Source organism: Lissotriton helveticus, chromosome 5_1 (genome assembly GCF_964261635.1).
Source record: "Lissotriton helveticus chromosome 5_1, aLisHel1.1, whole genome shotgun sequence".
Taxonomy (NCBI): domain Eukaryota; kingdom Metazoa; phylum Chordata; class Amphibia; order Caudata; family Salamandridae; genus Lissotriton; species Lissotriton helveticus.
In genome coordinates, this window is record NC_136065.1 from 1,944,689,574 (window position 1) to 1,944,711,520 (window position 21,947).

Genomic DNA, 21,947 nt, shown 5'->3' on the forward strand with positions numbered 1-21,947 from the left:
GTGAAAAATCACCAATAAACCCTTGAAAAGGGAGAGCTCAATACTCCGGGGTCCTACTTGCAGGAGCCGGAAAAAAGAACTGAAAGTAAAAGGGACCTGCAGTGCATTCTGGGATACTGTGAAGTTCTGGAAGGTTCTCTTAAAGGCACAGTATCCTGTTCTGAGCCACATAATGGCAGCCTATGGGGCTTGTCTGTCCATTTCTTCCTCTATCATTCCAGAGGGTTTTTGCTGTTAAAGCAAGAGAAATCTGGACAGGCAGTGCTGTTTGTGGATTTCTGGTGGAATTTCTAGTTGAAGTACTGGACAGTGTAGCCTGTGGATATAGGCTGCATGATCTGTCTTTAATTCTCTCTTTAGTGTCTGTGCAGTTCTGCATTTTTCGACACCTTAAGAGATTTTTGATTGCTCCGGGGTCCACGCACATGGGCGGGACTATTCACTAGATTATGACTATACACAGAGATCCCCTACTACAGAAGTGTGCTCATACAGATCTGCCCCATCCTTAAGCACATGCAGTTTCAGAACTCTTTCTTGTATCAAGCTGGCATGCAAACTGCCATTAATGTACAACTAATTCCTCTTTGCATGTACCCACATTCTAAACTGTTCCTACGGATTACACAGAAGTTGGCCTGCTACACGTGAGGTTTCACTTACCCTATTAATCCCGCTCCACAGGCAACTACTCCATCAGTGTGGTCTTCATCTCCAGCAATGTGATCAATGAAAGACAAGATAAATTCCACTCTGGGCTGCACGAGCATCACATCCGCTGCACAGCATGAAAATTAAACTCAGTTGACACATCGCCACAGAACTCACAAATTAAAAAGCATGTTCAAGAATGTGGTCTTTAAATATTTCTAGTACACCGTTTACTCTAAAAAGGTTACATGGCAATGATGGATGAACAAGAAAAACAAAATCTAGAAGGGCCCAAAAGAAACTCATTGCAGCAGATATAGATCTTAAGCGGCTTTAGGATTCAGCAGTACAGGAAAACGCCTGTCCAAATTAAATTGCAGAATAGCAATATAAAACCCTTTTTCCCCAAGGTAGCTGTAAGGACCATAGAGGTCCAAACTAAACAGATTTTGCAGTAAACTATGATGGGTTCCAAGAAGCTGCCCACCCAACCCCCTAAAATCTCTTTAGCATCTGTAATACACAGGATGACAGCTGCTAAGTCACCCTGTGCACCCCCAACATTTTGCTGACTAGTACTGGGGGAGAATCCTTATAAGGTTTTTAAATGCCTGGGGGTGAGTGCAATTACACAAAATCGACTTTTGTGCTAGGAGGATGTGCAGTATTTGATATATTCAGAAACCCTAGTCTTTCCGAGGTGTTCCAGGTGTGTGTATGGGGGGGTGGGGGTTGTAGTTATAAGCAGGGTCTTTATAAAACCACTTGTATAGGCCCTGGTATTGGAGAAATTGCCCAGTTCATTTTTCCATTACAGATCCCCAGCCCATAGGTTGACACTGGAAAAGGTTATTAGTTAGTAACTGGAGAAAGAAAAGCCATCAAACCAGGATTAAATGACTCAGTAGAATGGTAATGATAAATCGAATATGGTATTGTTGAATTTATTCTAAAATGTACAGACAAGTTAGACAGCAAGACAAAATTCAGCCTTCTATTGCTCTGCCCTGATTGGCAAGAGTTAAGCGGATAAGCCTGGCTGCTTTGAAGGGGATAAATGACCCCTGGGGTTAGGAAGCCTTTCTGGTAGGAAAGGTTGCTTGGCTTAGGAATGCCAGAGCGAGGGGTAGTAAATAATGCTCTTCAAGGGAAGGAGGAGACTAGTTAGAGAAAGCAGTTGATTTACATCTTTCCCAGTCTGTTCTACAGCCAGAAGGGGGGATTAAGGAGAAATTCAGAGATGCAAGGGAGAAGACCTATACTGATCAAGCCATCTTGTGAGCTGGTTTAGTTAGTTCTGCTCCCTTTGCTGAAAATGCGGACATTGAATTTGAGGAATAGTGCTTTCTGGGTTATCACTGTACCATACTTTGGAGGAAGTGGTCATGCTCTGGGGTGTTGCCTTGTACCTCATTGGACAGGTGTTCCCTCCTGCTTAACCGCAGAGAACACTGAATAAGTATCTGAGAGGGGCAGTGCCTCTCAGATTTTTTTTTTTTTTTTTTAAACCAAAGAAGAAACGGAAGGGCCCACGCAGAGGAGTTTGATGTGCATTCGCTAGGCCCTGCACTCTGGAGATTGAGCCTTTTGCACCACATGAAACTAAAGACCTATGGATCAAACCTGCTTCAAAAGGGCCAAAGAGAGGACCCCCTGAAAGATACAGGTCAACAGACCATCACCACAAATAAATCCTCAGCCTGGAGTACTACCAGTGGACTTGTAAGGGTTTTGCCCAAGTGGATTGTGGGAACTTAAGTCCCAAACTTTCAAGGATCCTCTTGGAGATTCCAGACCCTTGCATTGTGTTTTGGACAATTTGGACCTGCAAGAGGAACTTCAGGAAGGAGTTCCTAACAGGATTACGCCTACTGGAGGAGGCTGCACGACATCTGGTGAGAAATCCTCCAAAACAATTGCTAAATGTGAATTTGTCAGTGAGAGGCAACCAAGAAAGGCACTATTGGTTTCTAAGCACTAGAAAGTGTCTAATTTTTTTTTAATTATCTCTGGTTCCCTACAGTGGTTTCTTTGTGTTGGTGTCCTTTTAAAGATAAAAATATTCCCTATTTTTATAAATTGCTGTTGGTTTTTTGTTTTGTCTTATTTACTAAATTGGTGGTTTTAACCCCTTGGGCGCGGCCGCGATTCTGCGCCTGTGCGGAGTTTTTCGAAGTGGGCGGGTTTATGACGGCCCCCAGCCGTCATCAGCACACGAGCCCTGTGATGCATGACGGCTGGGGACAGTCATCAGCATCGAAGGGGTTAAAAGCTTTACATACCAGTCTTTGAAGTTAAGCCTGCCTGCTCACAGACAAGCTACCAAGGATTGACCATGGGAATAATGTTCTAAGACCTGTCCTGACCCCTATAGCGCATTAGTGGCAAAGGTAAATGCATATCTGCCACTACTCATATTGCACTTTCAAACAATGACTACCACCATCTTAGTCACTGCAGACAGTTTCCAGTCCTGGATTTCTGGGTGATAATTTAATGAATTCTGACTGTTAGTAGTGTTTTGTTCCCTTTTAACACAAACCTGAAAATAATGACTTGTGGATGAAGAGTTCAGTGCTAGAGACAGTGCCTTAGTGACCAGGAATAATCTGCATCTTTGATCCAATTCCCACCCATCTTGGTTGGCGGTGGGATGGAAGGGTTTCCGCAAAACATCAAAGGACCTTACACACAAACAGGGAACCAAAACTCTGCATGCCTGCAATACTGCCAATTCGATTACTCACGGTGCACATTCTCTTGATCTCCTTTAAGGCCCTGGATAATCCCAGTGTAAGCTTCTAAGCACCCCTCCCTCAGCTCGTTCAGATAGTCCACCAAGTCATAATCTGTCTGGAAGTGGAAAACAGAAATATTAACATCTTTCAAAATGACTAGGACAGTGTACATAAAACCAAGAGGACAAAACTATTTACTGTTAAAAGTTTTCCACACCTGGATACTGCAGTCACAAATCTATTACCAAAAAAAATACCTCATCAGGGTGTCCAATGGTTGGAGACATGGGGAATGTGTGTGTTGATTCCCTGAATAGAATGGGAAAGCAGAGCACCTTGAATGCGGGAAGGCAGGCCGACTAGTTTTACAAAAGACCCACTCAGTTTTTTTATTTTAAATTTAATTTCCTTCCTTTCGGGTTTTGCCCTGTACTCTGCCCACCTCTATTGGTGCATACCAATACTTCAATTGAGACCACCAATCGTCCATTGCAGATTCTATTTGCTGTACTTGCGCTGCTGCCACGAATCAAGCTAAGGATACCAACTTAATTTTTAACCTCCTATTCCTTCATGTTACAATGAGTAATACAATTTCCAATTTTACATTGTGCTATATGGATATATTTATAGTAATGTATACAAGTAGAAAAATGATTAAGAACCAGAAATGACAAATTAATATCGCATTGCATGAAAGCACTAAGAATGAGAAAAAGTAAAAAGAAATAAATACACCAGACCACGATTAGGGACACCCTTGCTGCTCTGCTTACTTCCCCCTCCGACTTCCACCAACAGCAATTATGCCATTCTGACTTCTCTCCTGCGTCAAAGCCTCACCTGAATCACTTGCATGAGACTATTCCTTATATGTACAGGAGTCTGCTAACTCCGCAACAAACATTGTGTGGTGACATTTGTTCCTGGCTCTCTGCCCAGTCTTTTTTAGATTGGCTTAGACAGGCCATAAACCGGGCCTCCTCAAAAGACTGCAGATCACAGTAAAGAGCGGAAATCAGTAGGGTAGATGCAAGTACAGAACTAGGTCATTAAAAAAAAAAAAAATTAAGTCTTGGTTAAATCACTTTTTAGGAATAGGCTCAGCCAGTTGGTATAGGACCTTCAACATAGTGCTATCTGTCAAATTTTGGCACTGAAGCACTGTGCTACATTGGTGAATAGGGTAGTGAACAGGTAGCCCTTCTCCAAACAATATCTTGTAAAATGATTTTGTATATTTTGTCCCAATGGCCTATTTAACAAATTTTATTGCAATTTGTTTTTAGCCATCAGGCCTGCATGGCCACCGGAAAAGTGCTTCATCCTCACTGCAACAGGCCTCAATGATAGTGTTACATAACCTCATAAACCAGCACAAACAGAACAGCTTCACAAACCCCATACATCATTTATACCCATGGCTACACGAGTCTTGCGAACGAGGGACTCTATGTGGTAGAACCATACAATGTTACCGCCCTCCCGAGGAGGGCTTCCACGGGCCGCACGGAAGCTAATACAGCAATACTCTGCCCATCGCTTCCAGATCTTGACATTCTTTTGGGGACAGCCTCTCGCCTGAAAACTGCTATCTCCACCCCCATACAGCTATGCATAGCCACCCCCCACCCACTCACCGAAGGAGGGAACTCCGTCTTCCAGTATTGGGTATTATCCCGCTTAGCCAGCGTTAGCCCCAAAAACAGGAGATAGTTTATATAGAGTCCCTCCGATCGCCTCTGTGCTGTGAAGGAGAACCAGTATGGGCTTGAGGGGATCTCCCACGGCAACAAACAGGCCAGAGCTCACAGTTATAAAAGGGCTGCAGTGCAGACCAGTACGCATGGAGGAAAGTCCCTTCCTCCATGCCACAGTGGAAGCACCCAGGAGAATCTCACCCATCCGCCATAGGCAGTGCCTAGTATTGTAGGCCCTATGCAGGTATTTAAATTGGATCAGGCGGTTAAACGACAAAATAGAGGCACTGCGGGCCGCCAAAGCTTTGGTCCAGTCAGTCATTCAAGTCTTAAATGTCTCCCTCCAAAGCCATTCACAACGCAGACAGGGTGTTGTGTCTATGCGTTACTAAGGTCCGATGTATTTGTCGGATCTTGTGGGGACCCAAAACCTCCATCAACAGTCTACCCTCAAGTGGGCTGAACTCCGGCAAGTCTGCAATGTTCAGAATAGAAGGGGTCAAAGTAGATCAGAACTGTAAGTACTTTTAGAACTGGATACAATGAAGTTCGTATCCGTCCTGTAATTGTTGGAAAGATGTAAGCACGGTTCCCTTCATAACGTCCCCATACGTGGATAGGTCTATGAGGCCCCATTCTCGGAACCCTGGCAAAGCAGCCATCTGATGCAAGAAAATTCCATGCCACATCGGGGTCTCCCGGGTTAATATCCCCCCCCCCTCCCACAAGCCCATTCGTAAGATAGTCTCTCAGCAGAATTGAATTGCCACCCTGTCAATCGGGTGCCAAGTGTTCCATCCCCACAGAACTAGAGAGAAAATCCAGTACTGACTGGTTACCCATCGCACATCTACATAGCATATGCTGGATTGGCCTGGTCACTGTACCACCATCACATATGTTAAGGAGGTGGGCAGCAGCACAGTAAGAATACATCCGCAGCAGCTATTCCCACATGTGCAGCAAACCGCACTGCCACCAAACCCACCCCCAACATCCTTCCTCCCACCATGCCACTACGCCAAGAAGTGATTAAGGACTGCATTTCATTTGCCGGAGCCACGAATATGGGAAGCCGTATGGGTAATTCTGAAGCAGACAGTCACGGTAGACACCATCTTGAAGATGGCTGACCCAGCAGTGACAAAGGTAAGGGCATCCCTGCCTTAACTTCCTCCCTAACCCGAGGCAACAAAGGACCAATATTATGAGACCAAGCGGTGGCTGGGTCTGGGGAGATGTAGACCTCCCCAACACTGAAAGCTATGGACTGCCTGGGTCAGTTGTGATGCCCATGCCACTCTTCCTTGGACACCACAGACTGGAAAATGTTTTGACTTCGTACTGTTCATGTGAAGCTTGAAGTCTTACCGAAAACCTGCAAGATCTGCAGTATTCTCGGGCCAGAGAACACCAGGTCCACGTACAGTGCAACTCTAGCAGATACTTCGGCAAACCAATCAATCCCGTGCACGGGGGGGGGGGTTGTCTTGCCTCACCCATGCTGCCGGTGGCTACACAGCGAGCACAAACAGGTGGAACAGCAGACAACCCTGTCTAGCTCCTCTGGGTATGGTGAACAGGTCGGATACTACGCCCATCACACATGTGGAAAGACGCAGACAAATCTGTGTTTAACCGGCAGATGTATGTGAGGAACCCTGGGTCCAGATGGCCTATTTGAGACACTAGTTGACACTTCAGGCAATCAAACATTAAAAACTGACCCTAGCATGCCAACATGCAATTTGTCAGGCTCCTTGTCAGAAACCTGCTATATTTGTGTTAATTTTCTTTTTGTAAACATTTTATTGAATTTTCATGGTACATAATGGGCCGTGGCCTGCAGTATACATTATATAGATATAATAATCAGGAGTACTGATAAGTGCTTGAAACTGCAACACTTGCAGAACCCTCAGTAAGGACAAAAAAATGGCACAGGTAGTCCCAGACTCCCAAGGGGCGCAATAAAACTGAATGTGTGTATGCTCGGACGATAGAGTTGCATTGTCTAGACTGCACAATAGTCAATTGTATATAAAAGAGCAGTCTTCTGAGGGGTCTGTAGGGGGTAAAGGGGGTAGATCTATGCCCCGGTAAGTCGCCCAGCGGACCATATCTTTCTATGCTTCTGGGGACAGCCCGGGTCTGGAAAACTGCAATCTCTGCTCCCATGCATCAGTCTAGGGACTTCTTCCACCCTCTGTCAGATGTTCCTTTCCATAATTGGGCAATGTATTTATTTTTATTTATTTATTTATTTTCAACGTTTTATATAGCGCGAACAAGATCTTCACAGATAGAGCGCTTTACATAGAGGGGTACATGAGGGAACATAGTCAAACAATAAATCAATAGATCACATAGTACAAATCGGTGGCTGCAAGCCATCACGTGAGTAATAAAACAACTCATACAAATAAGTAAATGAGTCAAGCATGCAAAACAGATCGGTGCAAGGTGTTGACAGAGTTCGAGATGATAGATCAAGTGTGTTTAGCCATGAGGATAGCTTTTACTTCTTTTTTAAAGAGTGTAGTAGAAGAGATAAGCCTGGTTTCGGGAGGGAGTGAGTTCCAAATCCTAGGCGCCAATCCTGAGAAGGAGCGCTTGTAAGTTTTTTCCTTCCGGAATCTTCGAGGTTTCAGCAGAAGATTGTTTGTTTGTGCCTCTCGTGTTTCTAGTTCCCCCAGAGATTGTCAGTTTCTGAGCGAGGTAGCCGGGTGAGTTTAGGTGTACCGCCTTGTGTGTCATGCAGGCGATTTTCAGCTGTATTCTGGCTTCAAAAGGCAGCCAGTTCAGGGATTTCAAGTCAGGGGTAATGTGTGAGTGCTTTTTTGACCCAGTGATGAGTCTCGCTGCAGCATTCAGAGAAGCTCTTAGTGGTGCGGTAGTAGATAGGGGGAGTCCGCAGAGGGCGGTGCTGCCGTATTCAATATGTGGGATGACTAGCGATTGTACTGCTGTTTGGAAGTCTTTGGCTGGGAGGTAGGCTTTAAGTTTCCTCAGAGTATTGATCTGGAAGTTCGCTCCCTTTGTTGCCTTGCTGATATGTTGCTGCATGTTGAGGTTGGTGTCAAGTGTTATGCCTAAAGATTTTGCTGAATCCACTATGGTCGGTTGGACATTGAGTGCTGTTAGGTGCTTAAGCCATGTTTGTGTGGTAGATATTTTCGTGGGAGGTGAGATCAGAAGGAACTCAGTCTTCATAGCGTTTAGTTTGAGGTGGTTATCAGCCAGCCAAGATTGGGTGCTTCTGATCGTTGAGTTCAGACGTAAGATGTCTTTGGGGGATTGTAACTTGAGATATAGCAGAGTGTCATCGGCGTACATGTGAAAGTTTACGTTGGATGCTTGTAGCAAGGAGGTGAGAGGTTCCATGACTAGGTTGAACAAAGTTGGGGATAGGGAGGATCCTTGGGGGACGCCTAGCGTCACAGGTATTGGCGAGGACATCAGGTTGTTGCTCTTGAATTTCTGCGACCTGTTGTGAAGAAAAGAAGTGAACCACTTGAGAACAGTTCCAGATAAACCCATTCTTGTATTTAGTAGTTCTAGTAGGTTCTCATGTTTAACGGTGTCGAATGCTGAAGAGAGATCTAGAAGGATGAGGAGGCAGGTGTCGTTTTGGTCTAGCATTTGAAGTGCGTCGTCGATTATGTGAGTCATAGCAGTCTCTGTGCTGTGTCCTGCTCGGAAGCCTGACTGGTGGGCGTTGAGGAGATCGAATTGCTCAATGTGTTTAGTCAATTGTAGTTGTGCGCATTTTTCCAATAGTTTGGCGAGAGTAGGAATATTGGTGATGGGACGATAATTGTTAAGATCAGAGGGGTCGGCTGTAGGTTTCTTTAGTAGAGGTGAGACCTGTCCAATTTTGAGAGAGTAAGGAATGCTTCCTTGTTGGAGTGAGCTGTTGATAATTTTAGTCCAGAGAGGGAGAAGCAAAGGGGTAAAGTCTTTTACTGCGGAGGCAGGGAGGGGGTCCGTGAGGTGATTGGATGGTTTCAGGGTGCTGAGCAGTTTGCCAATTTCTTCTTCCGAGTATGTGCCGAAGGTTGACCATGTAGCATTGTTTTTTGGTTCAGTGGGTGCTAGGCGTTGGGGTTTGGAGTAGAGGCTTGCATCAATGAGGAGATCGCTTTTTATTTTGTCAGTTTTTTGGATGAAGAAAGCAGCGAATTCTTCACAGGAGGGTGCCTTACACCTAGTGTTGCGCGGTTGGGGTTGTTCTTTGGATTGTGTTTTGATTAGCTCAAATAGTTTTCTCGGGCGGTTTTTTGCTTGGTCGAGTTGGAGGCTGAAGAAGTCTGATTTTGAGCGTTTTATTTTCCTGAAGTAGGCGTTTCTCTTTTTCTTCAGCTCTTTTAGGTGCATTGCAGAGGGGGCTGATCTCCAGGTACGCTCTGCCATTCGCATGTCTCGTCTATCCTCATTGAGACTCCCGTCGTACCATGGTTTAGAGATTTTAGTAGAGACTCTTTTCAGCTCCATAGGTGCAGCCTCATTAATTATAGATGTCATAGCGTTGAGATAGTGGTCAGTCAGTTTGGACGTCTGTAGCGCTTGTCGGTGGCAGTAGGAGGTTGCAACTGTTAGGGGGCAAAGAGCCTGGGTTGAGCTTTTTCGAGTCTCTTTTCCAGACTTTGGGCTTGGAGAGTTGAGCCGGGTTAACTGACTTTTTCATTGATAAAAAATGTGACAATATGATGATCTGACCAGTCACAGGGTTGGATGGACTCCTCTTTGGAGATGATCAAGTCGAGGGTAGAGCCTTTCTCGTGGGTTGGGCCGTTGCATATTTGGGTGAGGTTAAGGGCATCAAGGAAATTTTTAAGACTATTTACCACTGCGTCGTTGCGATCGTTCCAGTGGAGGTTGAAGTCACCAAGGTATTTTTGGGTGAGTTGCCGTCCGGAATTGGTTGAGATCAACTCCATTATTTCTTGGGAAAAAGTGAAGTTGTCCCTGGGTGGGTGGTAAATGCTGTGAAGCGCGCATATCGGTTTGCCCTCACTCATAATGTCAAGGCAGATGTATTCCCAGGATGTTGGGGATGGACGGATCATTTGGGGAGGGTGAGGCCAAGGAATAGCAGATGTTGCTCATAACGATTCCTGCCAATCCCTTCGGTACTGTGAAGTAGGAACAACCTAAGGTCAAATGGAAGGTCCCACAATAGAACCTGGCCTAGACAGGACGCAATCTTACGCCAGAATGGTTGGTTCTTTCTTCACTTCTTTAAGAAAGAAGTGAAAGCTATCCTCATGGCAAAATACACCTGAACTATTAATTCGGTTTCCTTAAGATTATGCACAGAACTGTATTACTTGTTTGATACCGCTGCATATTTGCATTACTTGTATTATTGATTTACTGATTTACATGATTGTCTTTGCCCTCATTTATTGGTACTGTACGCTCCTCTGTTTCATTGGTTTGACTATGTTCCCTAATGTACCCCTCTATGTAAAGCGCTCTGATATCTGCAAAGATCTTGTTCGCGCTATATAAAACTTTTCAAATAAATAAATAAGTAATGTACCACAGCTCCAGATTGTGTGCAGAAGGTTCCCTCTACCCTCTCACATCTAAGGCACATGGGGGACTGGATGACGCCCATCCTCCACAGGCGGGATTGTGTAAAATATATACGGTGGAGATATTGGAATTGGATGAGGCGGTAACGTGTAGAGACCGCACCACAGGGGCTGGCCAGGGCCTCAGTCCAGTCGTCATCCTTCAAATCAGGTAAGCCCTCTATCCATGCTCTTTTGGTCTTATGTAGTGTTGTACGAGCGTGGGTACTCAATTTCTGGTAGATTCTTTTTTTTTCTTTTTTCTTTAACTTGAGACTTTCATTTTATAACTTTCACACACACAGCAGTGTAAACTTTGTGTTACTACACAATAAAGTATTATTATTATTACTGGTAGATCTGACGGATCTTATGCACGCCCAGGTAGCCCATTAGCAGGCGAACCTCAAGGGGGTGAAATTTGGGCGAGGTATCAAGTGAGTGAATTAAGGGAGTGAGGGTATTTATAAAATTGCGTTTGGTGTAGCTGGGAAAAAATACAAATAAATAATCGGTCTGCAGTTGTTGGAACGATTTGAGAGAAGTATCCTGTGTAACGTCCTCCAGGGTGGAAACACCCAAAAGATCGCATTTATGGAACCCTGAGAGAGCCACAACAGGGTGCAAACATGTACCATGCCACAGCGGGGGTCGCCTGTCAGACGACCCTGCCAACCTATGTGCCAGACTGTATCTCCAAAGACGAACCACGGTTCTGCTGGCTGGGGGTAGGAAGCACAGGTTCATATGGCTGTAAAGAAGATGTAGAAAGAGGTACCCTTCATCAGCAAATGCTCTAGTGCAAAAGCAGGATCAGTAGGCGAGTTGTGCCACCATTCGTTAATGATCAATAGATGGGATACTGCATAACATGCATACACATCCGCTACTGCGACTCCCCTGCAGTACGTGGACCGTGTACATGTACTCCACGCCACCCGAACCACCCCTCCATTCCATAAGAACTTCTTGTGGATGGCATTGACTTGAGCAAACCATGTACGTGGTTTGTTATACGGAAAGCGGATATAATATTCGGGGTAAAGAAAACATTAAAAAAAAAGTTTTAATGTATATCGCCGAGCACCCATACAGTGAGTGGAAGATGGGACCATATCGCAGTCTCATCACAAGACTAGTGATGAGTGAATTAATGTGTGCCCACGAGATCTTCGGACAGGGCGAAATAAAAATGCCTAAATATTTAAAGCCTTCGGTCGTGTGTGACAACTGTGCCGCCCTGGTTCCATGTCCCTGATGCCCACACTGGAAAGAGGACTAATTTTGAGGGGTTAGTGTTAAGTGCTGAGGTCTTTTGGAGATGGCGGGCATTGAAGAGTGGGCTTTCTCGCCTCCACCACCTGAAGTGTAGGGCTGGCAGAGGTGTGCACATCTTCTGGGCTGTTCTAATTTTTGCCACCTGTCTTCCTGCCGAAAAGGAGGAGACAGGAAGGGGGCCTGTTCCGGATACCAGGAGAGGCTGGGGTTCATGAAGCTCCCCTGCCACCCATGGCTCTTGTTGACGTGGGGGAGGTGTGACCACCTCTGCCAAGGAAAAGTTTGGTTCCTGGGCTCTGGAAGCAAAGGCTCCCACCCAAGGGGTCCAGAAACTGGTCTTGTGTTTACGAGTCAGGGAACCCACCAGAGGCGGGTCATTTTTCAGGGGGCATCTCCAAGATGCCCTCAGTGCATGGAATAATAAATCTAACACTGGCATCAGTGTGGGTTTATTATGCTGATAAGTTTGATACCAAACTTCCCAGAATTCACTGAAGCCATTATGGTGCTGTGGAGTCGTAATGACAAACTCCCAGACCATATACTTGTTTATGGCTTTACTGCACTTACAATGTCTAAGAATGGACTTGCACTGTAGGGGTACAGTGCTCAGGCAACTGTGCCCTCATCAGTGGTATAGTGCCCCCAGCTAGAGGGGTATCTTACCTATTCCATAGGCAATGGGTTGGAGGCACGGCACAGGGACGTGATGTGGGCCTTGTTGACCTCCTTCTCTGCAAAAACATTCAGCCTGCAATATGGGGGGGTGGGGGGGTGGCAGGAGGGTCTGTCTGTGTGTAGATACAGTACCTCTAAGGGTGGCACAATGTGTGTTGGTCAGTACCAATGGTACCTTTTATATGGGACTTGCATGTGGCCAAAGGTGCCAATTGGAGGTACAAGGGTACTGTTTTGGGAAAGAACACAGGCCCGGGGAACCTGATTGGCAGGGACCCTGGGCACATCAAAGCTTGGTGCATTAAATCTGGCTAAAAAAGGGGGGGTGTTACTGCAACAAGAACCCAGCTTCCTACAGCTATGATGACCATGAGAAGTTTTGATAGATTTTCTTGACGTCTGCAGACGAATCACCATCCTCAGATGTTTTCTAGCTTTTGGTGTTCTGAAGCCATACGAGTGGCCCGTCTCAAAGTCTTGGAGGAGAAAGTGAGGCAAATCTTGCACTACCTTCTCATGCTTGAGAGGAAGGCAGTAGAGGCAATCTTTAAGAGGCTCATCCACATGCAGTCTTTCCCCACTCCCCACAGATCTTGCAGGTACGAAATAGGACTTTACTCTCAGACATTCTAAATTGTCAGTTGAATAAAGCTTTCAAATATGAGAAAACTAGGCTAAGCTCAGGAAGACTTTTCACTCAACGTGCAGTGAAAATCTTTGGAGTGTTCTAGAGGGTGCTAGCAGTTGATAGGATATTGGGATATAGTTCAAGTTTGATCCTTTTTAAAAAAAGGAAAAGGATAGATAGGCTATTAAACAGAGGGCATAAGGCCATTATAGCCTACGATAATGTTTTTTATTACTACTTATAGTACCACGGGACTCCCACTTCGACAACGGGGAATTCTTCAAGCATGTGAATCTATGAAAGACACTAACACTGGGCAATAGCCCTTCCAAGAAACATGTGGCAAAAAACCCTACAGTGGCTTCTTGATAAAGTGGCTAAGATCCAAACAGTTTAACGGATACCTAGAAAGGGTTTTGTTAAAGAAATACTTACACGAAAGCGGCTTAAAATTTGCATACATAATTTCGGGCATCCATAGCCAGATATGTTGGGCTCCAAGAAAGGCAACAAAATTAAAGCCTGCCGAGGTGGAGACTCATCAGAAGACACTTTATACTAGAAATTGGCTTCACAGGAACTGATCAGTGTAAGAAATTTGCCTTCAGTATTGCATGAATTCTGCTTTCAAAAATGTACAGAGCAATTAGGAGCAGGCTTGTGAAAAGGAAAGAAAGTTACACAACTATCACTTCAAAGTAGGTTTTAGATTCAAATGATGTACACATGCCAAAGGTTTCCAGAATAGACTTGCTTTCAAAAGCTTTATTTTAATTTAAGTCTCGAGTCTTCAGATTAAGTGATTTCTCCTGTTATATTTAGGTTTGTGTAAATTTCACTCCATTTTGCTGCTGGTTTGTGTAAGGGTCATGTCTATCTACAAAATAAGATGACAATCAATGGTTAAATGCAACTTTGTTTGCATCACATGTTGCAAATTCACAGGTGTGTAGAATATAAAGTTGTACTTTCTCTAAAGTAATGGCTGGCATGAAGTAACAAAATGGTTAACAGTAGAATAGTTTTGCACCTTGAAGAATGTTCTGGATTCACATGCTGTGCATTATTCCGCCATCTAGTGGTTGGGTCCAGAATGGTCTGGTTTTTTGTTGGTCGCCGTCTCCCACCATTTGGTGCCAGGTACATCCACTGTGTGTCGTCAGACTATCCTGAGGTAGATGTGCATGGTAACCATCTTCGGATTCTTTTTTCTCCATATTTAGTATTTTGTAATCCTGGACATGGCTGTTGAATAGCTGATCTATTCTTTTGCTTACCCACCTGTTTGTTGTCCTTGTAGAGGTGGCCGGGTGGGACGCATGCAAATCGAGAAAATTCTTCAAGCTGCAAAACTACTTCTACTGGTAAGTAACCCTTTCGTTTTGCAGCAGGAATCCTTTCCTGGATTTACATGCTGTGCATTGGACTATGTTGCGGTTTCTCCCGTGCGGTTAAGGGAAGACATTGCAAATGTGTGTTGAAGCACCCTTTGTCCAATTTGAGCTTCCTTACTCATTTGTATGTCCACACAGTACAGCTTTGTAAACGTTTGTGGTGATTGCCATGTTGCTGCTGCACAAATAGTCAATGGGTACATTTGCCATGAAAGCCAGGGTTGCTCCCTTCTTGTTGAGTGAGCCGTTGGCTGAACGGTTAGTTCTTTTTTGGCATAACATGATTGGATGGTTTGTCCTATCCATCTTGCAATAGTTGTCTTTGTGACTGGTGACCCTGTGTTGGTATGAGCGTAGGTGGCAAAGAATGGTTTTGTTTTCCGGATCGGTTCTGTTTTTTTGCAAATACAGCAATGCCCTCCTTACATCCAAGGTATGGAGGCTTCCCCCGCCCCCCCCCTCCTTTTTGGTTTTTGAAGAAAACCGGTAGAGTGATATTTTGAAACAACCTTTGGTAAGAAATGTGGGTTTGTCTTTAGGATTACTTTATCCTTGTTGATTTGTAAGCACAGTTCTTGTATTGTTAGAGCTGGTAGTTAACTTACTCCTCGTAGGAACATGATAGCGATGAGAAACGTTTTTTTAGAGTAATGTGCTTGAGGTCCGCTGTATGCATGGGTTCGAGAGGTTTAGTCATAAGCTGCGATAGTACTGTATTTAGGCTCCATGTAGGTACTGGAGTGGTTCTTGGTGGAGCAATTCTTTTTGCTCCTTCTAAAACCTTTAAATTACTGGTCTTGTAAAGAAGCTTTTACATGTTTTTCCTCTTGTGTATGAGACTATGGTAGACAGGTGTACCTTTATGCTGGAGTAGTTTATGTTGCTATCTAGGAGGTAAGTCAGGTATGTAATTACTATTCCGAGTGTTAATTGAACCAACCTTATTGTTAACGGCGCACCAGGTGGCAGATCGCTTCCCTTTTGCTGTATAGCATTTTCTTGTAGACTGCTCTCTGGCCTCCTTTAGAATTTCCATTGTTCGTAGCGGCATATTGAGGTTGCCAAATTCTATGTACTCTGGCTCCAGGTGCAGCATTGCCAGTTCCAGGTGAAAGATTTGGCCTGGTTAGCAGGTTTTGGTCTGCTTTGATCTTGAACCTTTCCGCATTGGCTATTTCTAGGAGGGTTGGGTACCATTTTTGTCTTGGCCATTGAGTGGCAATGAGGATCATATTTGTTCCTGGTTTCTTTGCTTTTTCTAACACTCTTTGCATCAGGGGTATTGGTGGAAAGGCGTAAGCAAATGTCCAGGACCAGTTGAGTGAAAGTGCATTTCCCTCCGACAGGCGGTGTGGAAACAGAGGTAAAGCACTGGCATTTTTTGTTCTGCATTGTTGCAAACAGGTCTATCATTGGTGTCCCCCAGAGATTGAAACAGTACTGTATGGTTTGTTTTAATTCCAATTCGTGGGAGCGGTTCTGTCTGCTCAGCTGGTCCGCTGTAATGTGGTCTACTCCTGGTAGATGTACTGTTTGTAGATTGATCTTGTGAGCTACTGACAGACTTAGTGCCAGTTTGCTGAGGAAAAAGGACTTTGTACCTCCCAGTTTGTTCAGATTGAACATGGTTGTTGTATTGTCTGTTTGTATTGGGATAATCTTCCCCCTGAATGTGTTTCTGGAGGATTTCAGTGCCAGGAAGGCTGTTTTCATCTCCAAGAAGTTGATGAATTTTGTGGAGTCCTGTTTGTTCCATTGACCCCCTACTTTCAGGTAGTTGCAATGTGCTCCCTGTGAGAAAGTGGCTCTATATATACTGGACCAGAAGGTACAGTGTGTATAGAGTCCAAAAACCCCAGAGTTATAACAGAGGTTAAATCCAGGTGTGGCCTTACTCTCTAAAGTGATCGCTTGGTTGAGCAGTAAGGCAGTACCACAGGACAGTGTAAAGAATTTGTTGAACACACTCAGTCAGCAAAAGGTTTCACACACTCAAGAACTGAACTCTAGGCCAATTCTTTTTATATCCAACGAGATAGTTTTATTTTTAGAACCAACAGGTATCAAAATATACTTTTCTCGATAGGAGTACTCATGTAATTACTTTGCAAAGAGGCAATAAACTTTGTAAACACAATAGGTACAATGGTTGCAGTAGGCAACACAATTCTAAACACAATTTAACATTTAGCTCAATGGGTTTTTCTACATAAATGCCGCGGATTACTTTATAGATTACATTGGTAACTTCAGGAATGGATCCTAGATTCAGTCCTGGGGTCTAAGCTGAAAACAGTTTAGCAAAAACGTTTTAATTATTGCAATGATTTTTAAGGAATATCAAGGTGTTTTAAAAGTTGACACTTTTCAGTGAAAAACCTGCAATGTTATCCAATGGAAGGAAATTCAAAGCACAGGTAAAGTAGGTTCTCGTTACTTTTGTAATCCAGTACTGGACTCCTAGGTTCAGCACTGGAGTCTCTACCTAAGACAGGCAAGTAATTACGTTTTAGTAGTTGGTACCATTTTTAAGGAATATTTGTAATTTTCAAAAGTAGACAGAAGAAATTTCACAGGAAAACAGTCAATGGTTTCCTATGGCAGAAATTTAGATTACTAGCAACCACGGTTGTGATAACTTTTGCGGTTCAGTACTCAATCAATCATGCCATTTGTATAGCGCACTACTCAAGGCGCTTGGGGGAGGGGTATGCTACTGCTCGAACAGCCAGGTCTTGAGTTGTTTCCTGAAGGCGAGATGGTCCTGGGTCAGCCGAAGGTGGATGGGGAGGGAGTTCCAAGTCTTGGCAGCCAGGTAAGAGAAGGATCTTCCTCCGGCGGTGGCTCTTCGGATGCGTGGTACGACTGAGAGGGCGAGGCTGGTGGACCGTAGCTGGCGGGTGGGCGTGTAGAAGGTCAGGCGGTCGTTGAGGTACTTGGGGCCCAGGTCGTGGAGAGACGTGTGCGTGGGTGAGGAGCCGGAACGTGATCCTCTTGTCGACGGGGAGCCAGTGCAGGTTCCTCAGGTGGCTGGAGATGTGGCTGCGTCGGGGGACATCCAGGATGAGTCGGGCGGAGGCGTTCTGGATGCGCTGGAGTCTTTTCTGTAGCTTGGCTGTGGTTCCGGCGTAGAGGGCGTTTCCGTAGTCCAGTCGGCTGGTGACGAGTGCCTGGGTGACAGTCTTCCTGGTCTCAGTCGGGATCCAGCGGAAGATCTTGCGAAGCATACGCAGGGTGTTGAAGCACGATGAGGAGACGGCGTTGACTTGTCTGGTCATCGAGAGGGAGGGGTCCAGGATGAAGCCCAGGTTGCGTGCGTGGTCGGTTGGCTTGGGTGCGGTGCCCAGGGCTGGGGGCCACCAGGAGTCTTCCCAGGCGGAGGGCGAAGATCCCAAGATGAGGACTTCCGTCTTGTCAGAGTTCAGTTTCTGGCGGCTGTCCTTCATCCACTCGGCGACGTCTTTCATCCCTTCGTGTAGGCAGGTTTTGGTGGTGTCGGGGTCTCTGGTGAGGGAGAGGATCAGCTGGGTGTCGTCGGCGTAAGAGATGATGTTGAGGTTGTGCTGGCGTGCGATGGCTGCGAGAGGTTTCATGTAGATGTTGAAGAGGGTGGGGCTGAGTGAAGATCCTTGCGGGACGCCGCAGATGACTTCGGTGGCCTCGGAGCGAAACGGGGGGAGGCGGACTCTTTGTGTTCTTCCGGCGAGGAACGAGATAATCCACTCCAGTGCCTTCTCTTGGATACCGATGTTGCTGAGGCGCTGGACTAGGGTGCGGTGGCAGACCGTGTCGAACGCAGCGGAGAGGTCCAGGAGGATGAGGGCCACTGTTTCCCCCTTGTCGAGCAGGGTCCGGATGTCGTCGGTGGCTGCGATGAGGGCGGTCTCGGTGCTGTGGTTGGCTCTGAAACCGGACTGCGAGGGGTCGAGGGATCCGTTCGTCTCGAGGAAGGCGGTCAGCTGTCTGTTGACGATCTTCTCGATGACTTTAGCAGGAAAAGGGAGGAGCGAGATGGGGCGGAAGTTTGAGATCGGTGGGGTCCGCTGTAGGTTTCTTCAGGAGGGCGCTGATCTCGGCGTGCTTCCAGCTCTCTGGGAAGGTGGCGGTGTTGAAGGAGGCGTTGATGTTCCAGAGTTGGGGTGCGATGGTGGAGTCGGCCTTGTTGAAGACGTGGTGTGGGCAGGGGTCGGCTATAAGGTACAGTACTGGCTTCTCTCCTGATCACAGGTGAGTAATTCGAAATTCGTTATTCGGCTGATTTTAGAAGAATATTTCAAAGTGTCAAAACTTCACACTTAGAAGATTTTTGAGTCAAACCAGTCAATGTCATCCTATGGCAGGAAAGGGAGTCATCGGTTTTCGGGTGACTACTCGACTGGTGAAGTTAAGGTTCCAGGCATAGACTCGGGGGTCCCCCGGGGTCAGGTAGGTACAGTTGGTACACCCCCTCAGCGGCACAGGGGCGGCCGGGTGCAGAGGTAGTTGGGCCCAATGGTATCCAATGAGTGGCAGGGGGCCTTCTGTTGGTGGCTGGTGGCTAGCAGGCCACGCGGCTGTGGGAGCTAGGCTCCTGGTTACTTGCTCAGGGCAAATGGGGAAGTAGGATAGGGTACAGGTTACACTGCCAGGGTCACTCAGGCGGCTGGGTGCAGAGTGCTTTTGAGCCGTCGGGCGCCCAATGTTACTCAATGAGGATCTTGAAAAGGGAACAAAGGCTGCAGGCTCAGGGACGGTGGATCTTCTGGAGCGGCCAACACTTCGAGGGGTAAGTTGGGATCTTGGAGGATAGGTAGGCACCCAGGAGTTGGGCCCAGGGGGCCGTGGGGTGCCAGGTGCAGGGGTGTCTTGAGGTCAGGAAACCTTACCCACTGCTGGTTGCGGTCCTTTGTCCTGAGGCTGCAGGAGTCATCGAGGAGGGTCCTTGGGCACTGGATTCCAGGTCAGAATCGCCGGGGGGACGTCCTAAGGGTCTTGATTCACTCCTGCACAGGCAAGGCGGGTGCAGAGTATGCAGGGTTCGCTGTTCCAGGCTGGTTACTTGCTTTGAGCAGTACCACTGCTCGTGGGAGACCCAGGTAGTCATTCACAAGGCAGTCAGGTCCTCCGGGGTTTTTGAGGTTGCTGACCACTGGAGACGCCGGGGTTTAGCAAGAGCAGGTTCGAGGGTCGACAGGCCGGTAGGGCTGAGGCCAAGTCAGTTGGTGTCTTCCTCTTTTTAGCAGCTGCACGGCAGGTCTTAGTGTTCCTTGTTCTTTCTTGTTTCGGAATCTGGATCTGCGGAAATAGGTTCAGGGTGCCCCTAAATAATAAGTTTAGGGGCGTTACAGGTAGGGCAAGGGCAGGGACCAATGGGGTCCTGTCCTGGGGTGGGTACACCCCCTAGCCTGCTCCTCTCCTGTGGGAGGGGGGCAATCCGTGATTGGGCAGGGCTCCCAATCTTCAAGATGGCCTGAGCCCGGGGTCATGCATCACCTTGCCTCTTCCACCTGAGTGGAGCTGGCACACCCCCCTGTCTGACGTAGGGTTTCCCGCCAGAGTGGGGGTCAGAACTGGTGGGGGCCAGTTGCTGAGTACAGCAAGTAGTCTGGAGAAGCTCACAAAGGCGGAATGCCTTTGAAGCTTCCCCTGCCCATCCTGGGGAAGGAGGCTTGGCACCTCGTCCCAGGATGTGCTTTGTTGCAGGCCCAGGAAAGCGGGAGCTCTCCACCCAGGGGTCCATCAACATGTCTGCTGGGTGGCAGCCTCTCAGACGAGAAGTGGATTTGTAGGTTAGGTTTCAGGGGGCATCTCTAAGATGCCCTCTGTAGTGCTTTTTACATTAAATCCCACATTGGCATCAGTGTGGGTTTAGTGTGTTGAGAAGTTTGATAACAAGCTTGTCAGCCTTCAGGTGTAGCCATTATGGTGCTGTGGAGCTCGTAATGACAACATCCCAGCACCATATACTCTTAATGGCATCACTGCACTTACAGTGCCCAGGGCTCATGCACCTGTGCCCACACCACTGGCATAGGGCACCCAGCTAGAGGGGTGGCTGATGTACGCCAGGGCAGTGGGTTTGTAGGCATGGCACAGGGATGTGTGCTATGTCGACTCTTGGTTTAGTTCTGCACCAGGACACTCAGCCTGCAAAGGCAGTGTGTATGTCAGGGTACAGGGCCCCTAAGGGTGGCACAATAAGTGCTGCAGCGGGGTCTTCTCTGGTCACAATGCCTAGGGTACCATTTACTAGGGGCTGACATGTGGCCAGAGATGCCAATTGGGTTTAGGCTTTAGTACAGTTTTTGGGGAATGAACACAGGCCCTAGGTACCTAATTGGTAGGGACCCAGGGCACACCAAGGAAAAAGTGCATCAGGTATCAGGCAAAAAGTGGGGGGTACTGCAACAGAAACTCACTTACATTCCCCAACCGTTGAGGGACGAGTCTGTGGTGATTGCCACAGATTGAGTTGTGTTTTTGAAAGGTCTCCCCTATGCTATGTTGTCAGATGCTCCCCATTTTATCTGTGCTTGCACCTTGTGTAACAACCACTAGATCCTCCCAACTTTGGGACTTGGAACCAGCTGTTGGTAAGCCATTCTTGGAATAGGCCCACCTGTAAGAGTGCATGAGGGATGAGTGGGATACATGCGGCCATCATGCCCATTAGTTTCATGACCTTCCGCCCTGTCCAAGATTGACCCCTCTGGTAGTGTTTCCTGATGTATTGCTTGTATCCTGCTTTGCGTGGGGTACGCTTTTGCTAGTGTTCAATACGAACGACCCATAGGAATGTTTTTTCCTTTTCTAGCTTTGTTGAAATTGTTTTGTGGTTTGACAAACCCAGTCTTGGTAGCATTTGGATAGCTGCTTGAACAGGCTTGTGGCATGTTTGCTTTGAATGTGCCCCTATGAGCCAGTTATCCAGATAAGGGTAGACGTAGATTCCCTCTTCCCAGATGTGCCGCTCCCACAGCTAGACACGTTAGGAATAAAATCAGCACCACTGGTATACACAAAGGCAGGACCTTGAATTGGTAACGTGTTCCGTTGTGCAGGAATCGCAAGTACTTTGTGTTTTATTCATAGGGATATGCAAGTAGGCGTCTTTAGGGTCTATTGCTGCCATGTATTCTCCCTTTTGGGTTTGTGGTATTATCTCGGAGAGTATACATCTTGAAGCGTTGCATTAGTATGAATTTGTTTATGAACCTTAGGTCCATGATTGGTCTTAGAGTTAGGTCTTGTTTGGGTATTAGGAAATATGGGGAGTAGTTTCCTTTGATCCATTCTTGTTTTGTTACCAAGTCTATTGCTTG

At 46.5% G+C, this 21,947-nt stretch overlaps 1 protein-coding gene across 1 annotated transcript in view; it reads right to left on the minus strand.

Moving 5' to 3' along the window:
• The window catches only part of KPNB1 (karyopherin subunit beta 1), a 197,184-nt gene that overhangs the window by 54,732 nt on the left and 120,505 nt on the right, over positions 1-21,947 (minus strand). Inside the window, exons 19-20 of the mRNA XM_078645598.1 lie at positions 3,399-3,504; positions 664-778 (exon numbers count right to left, since the gene is read on the minus strand). Of these exons, the coding sequence (XP_078501724.1) occupies positions 664-778; positions 3,399-3,504 (221 nt within the window). The remainder of the gene's footprint in view (positions 1-663; positions 779-3,398; positions 3,505-21,947) is intronic.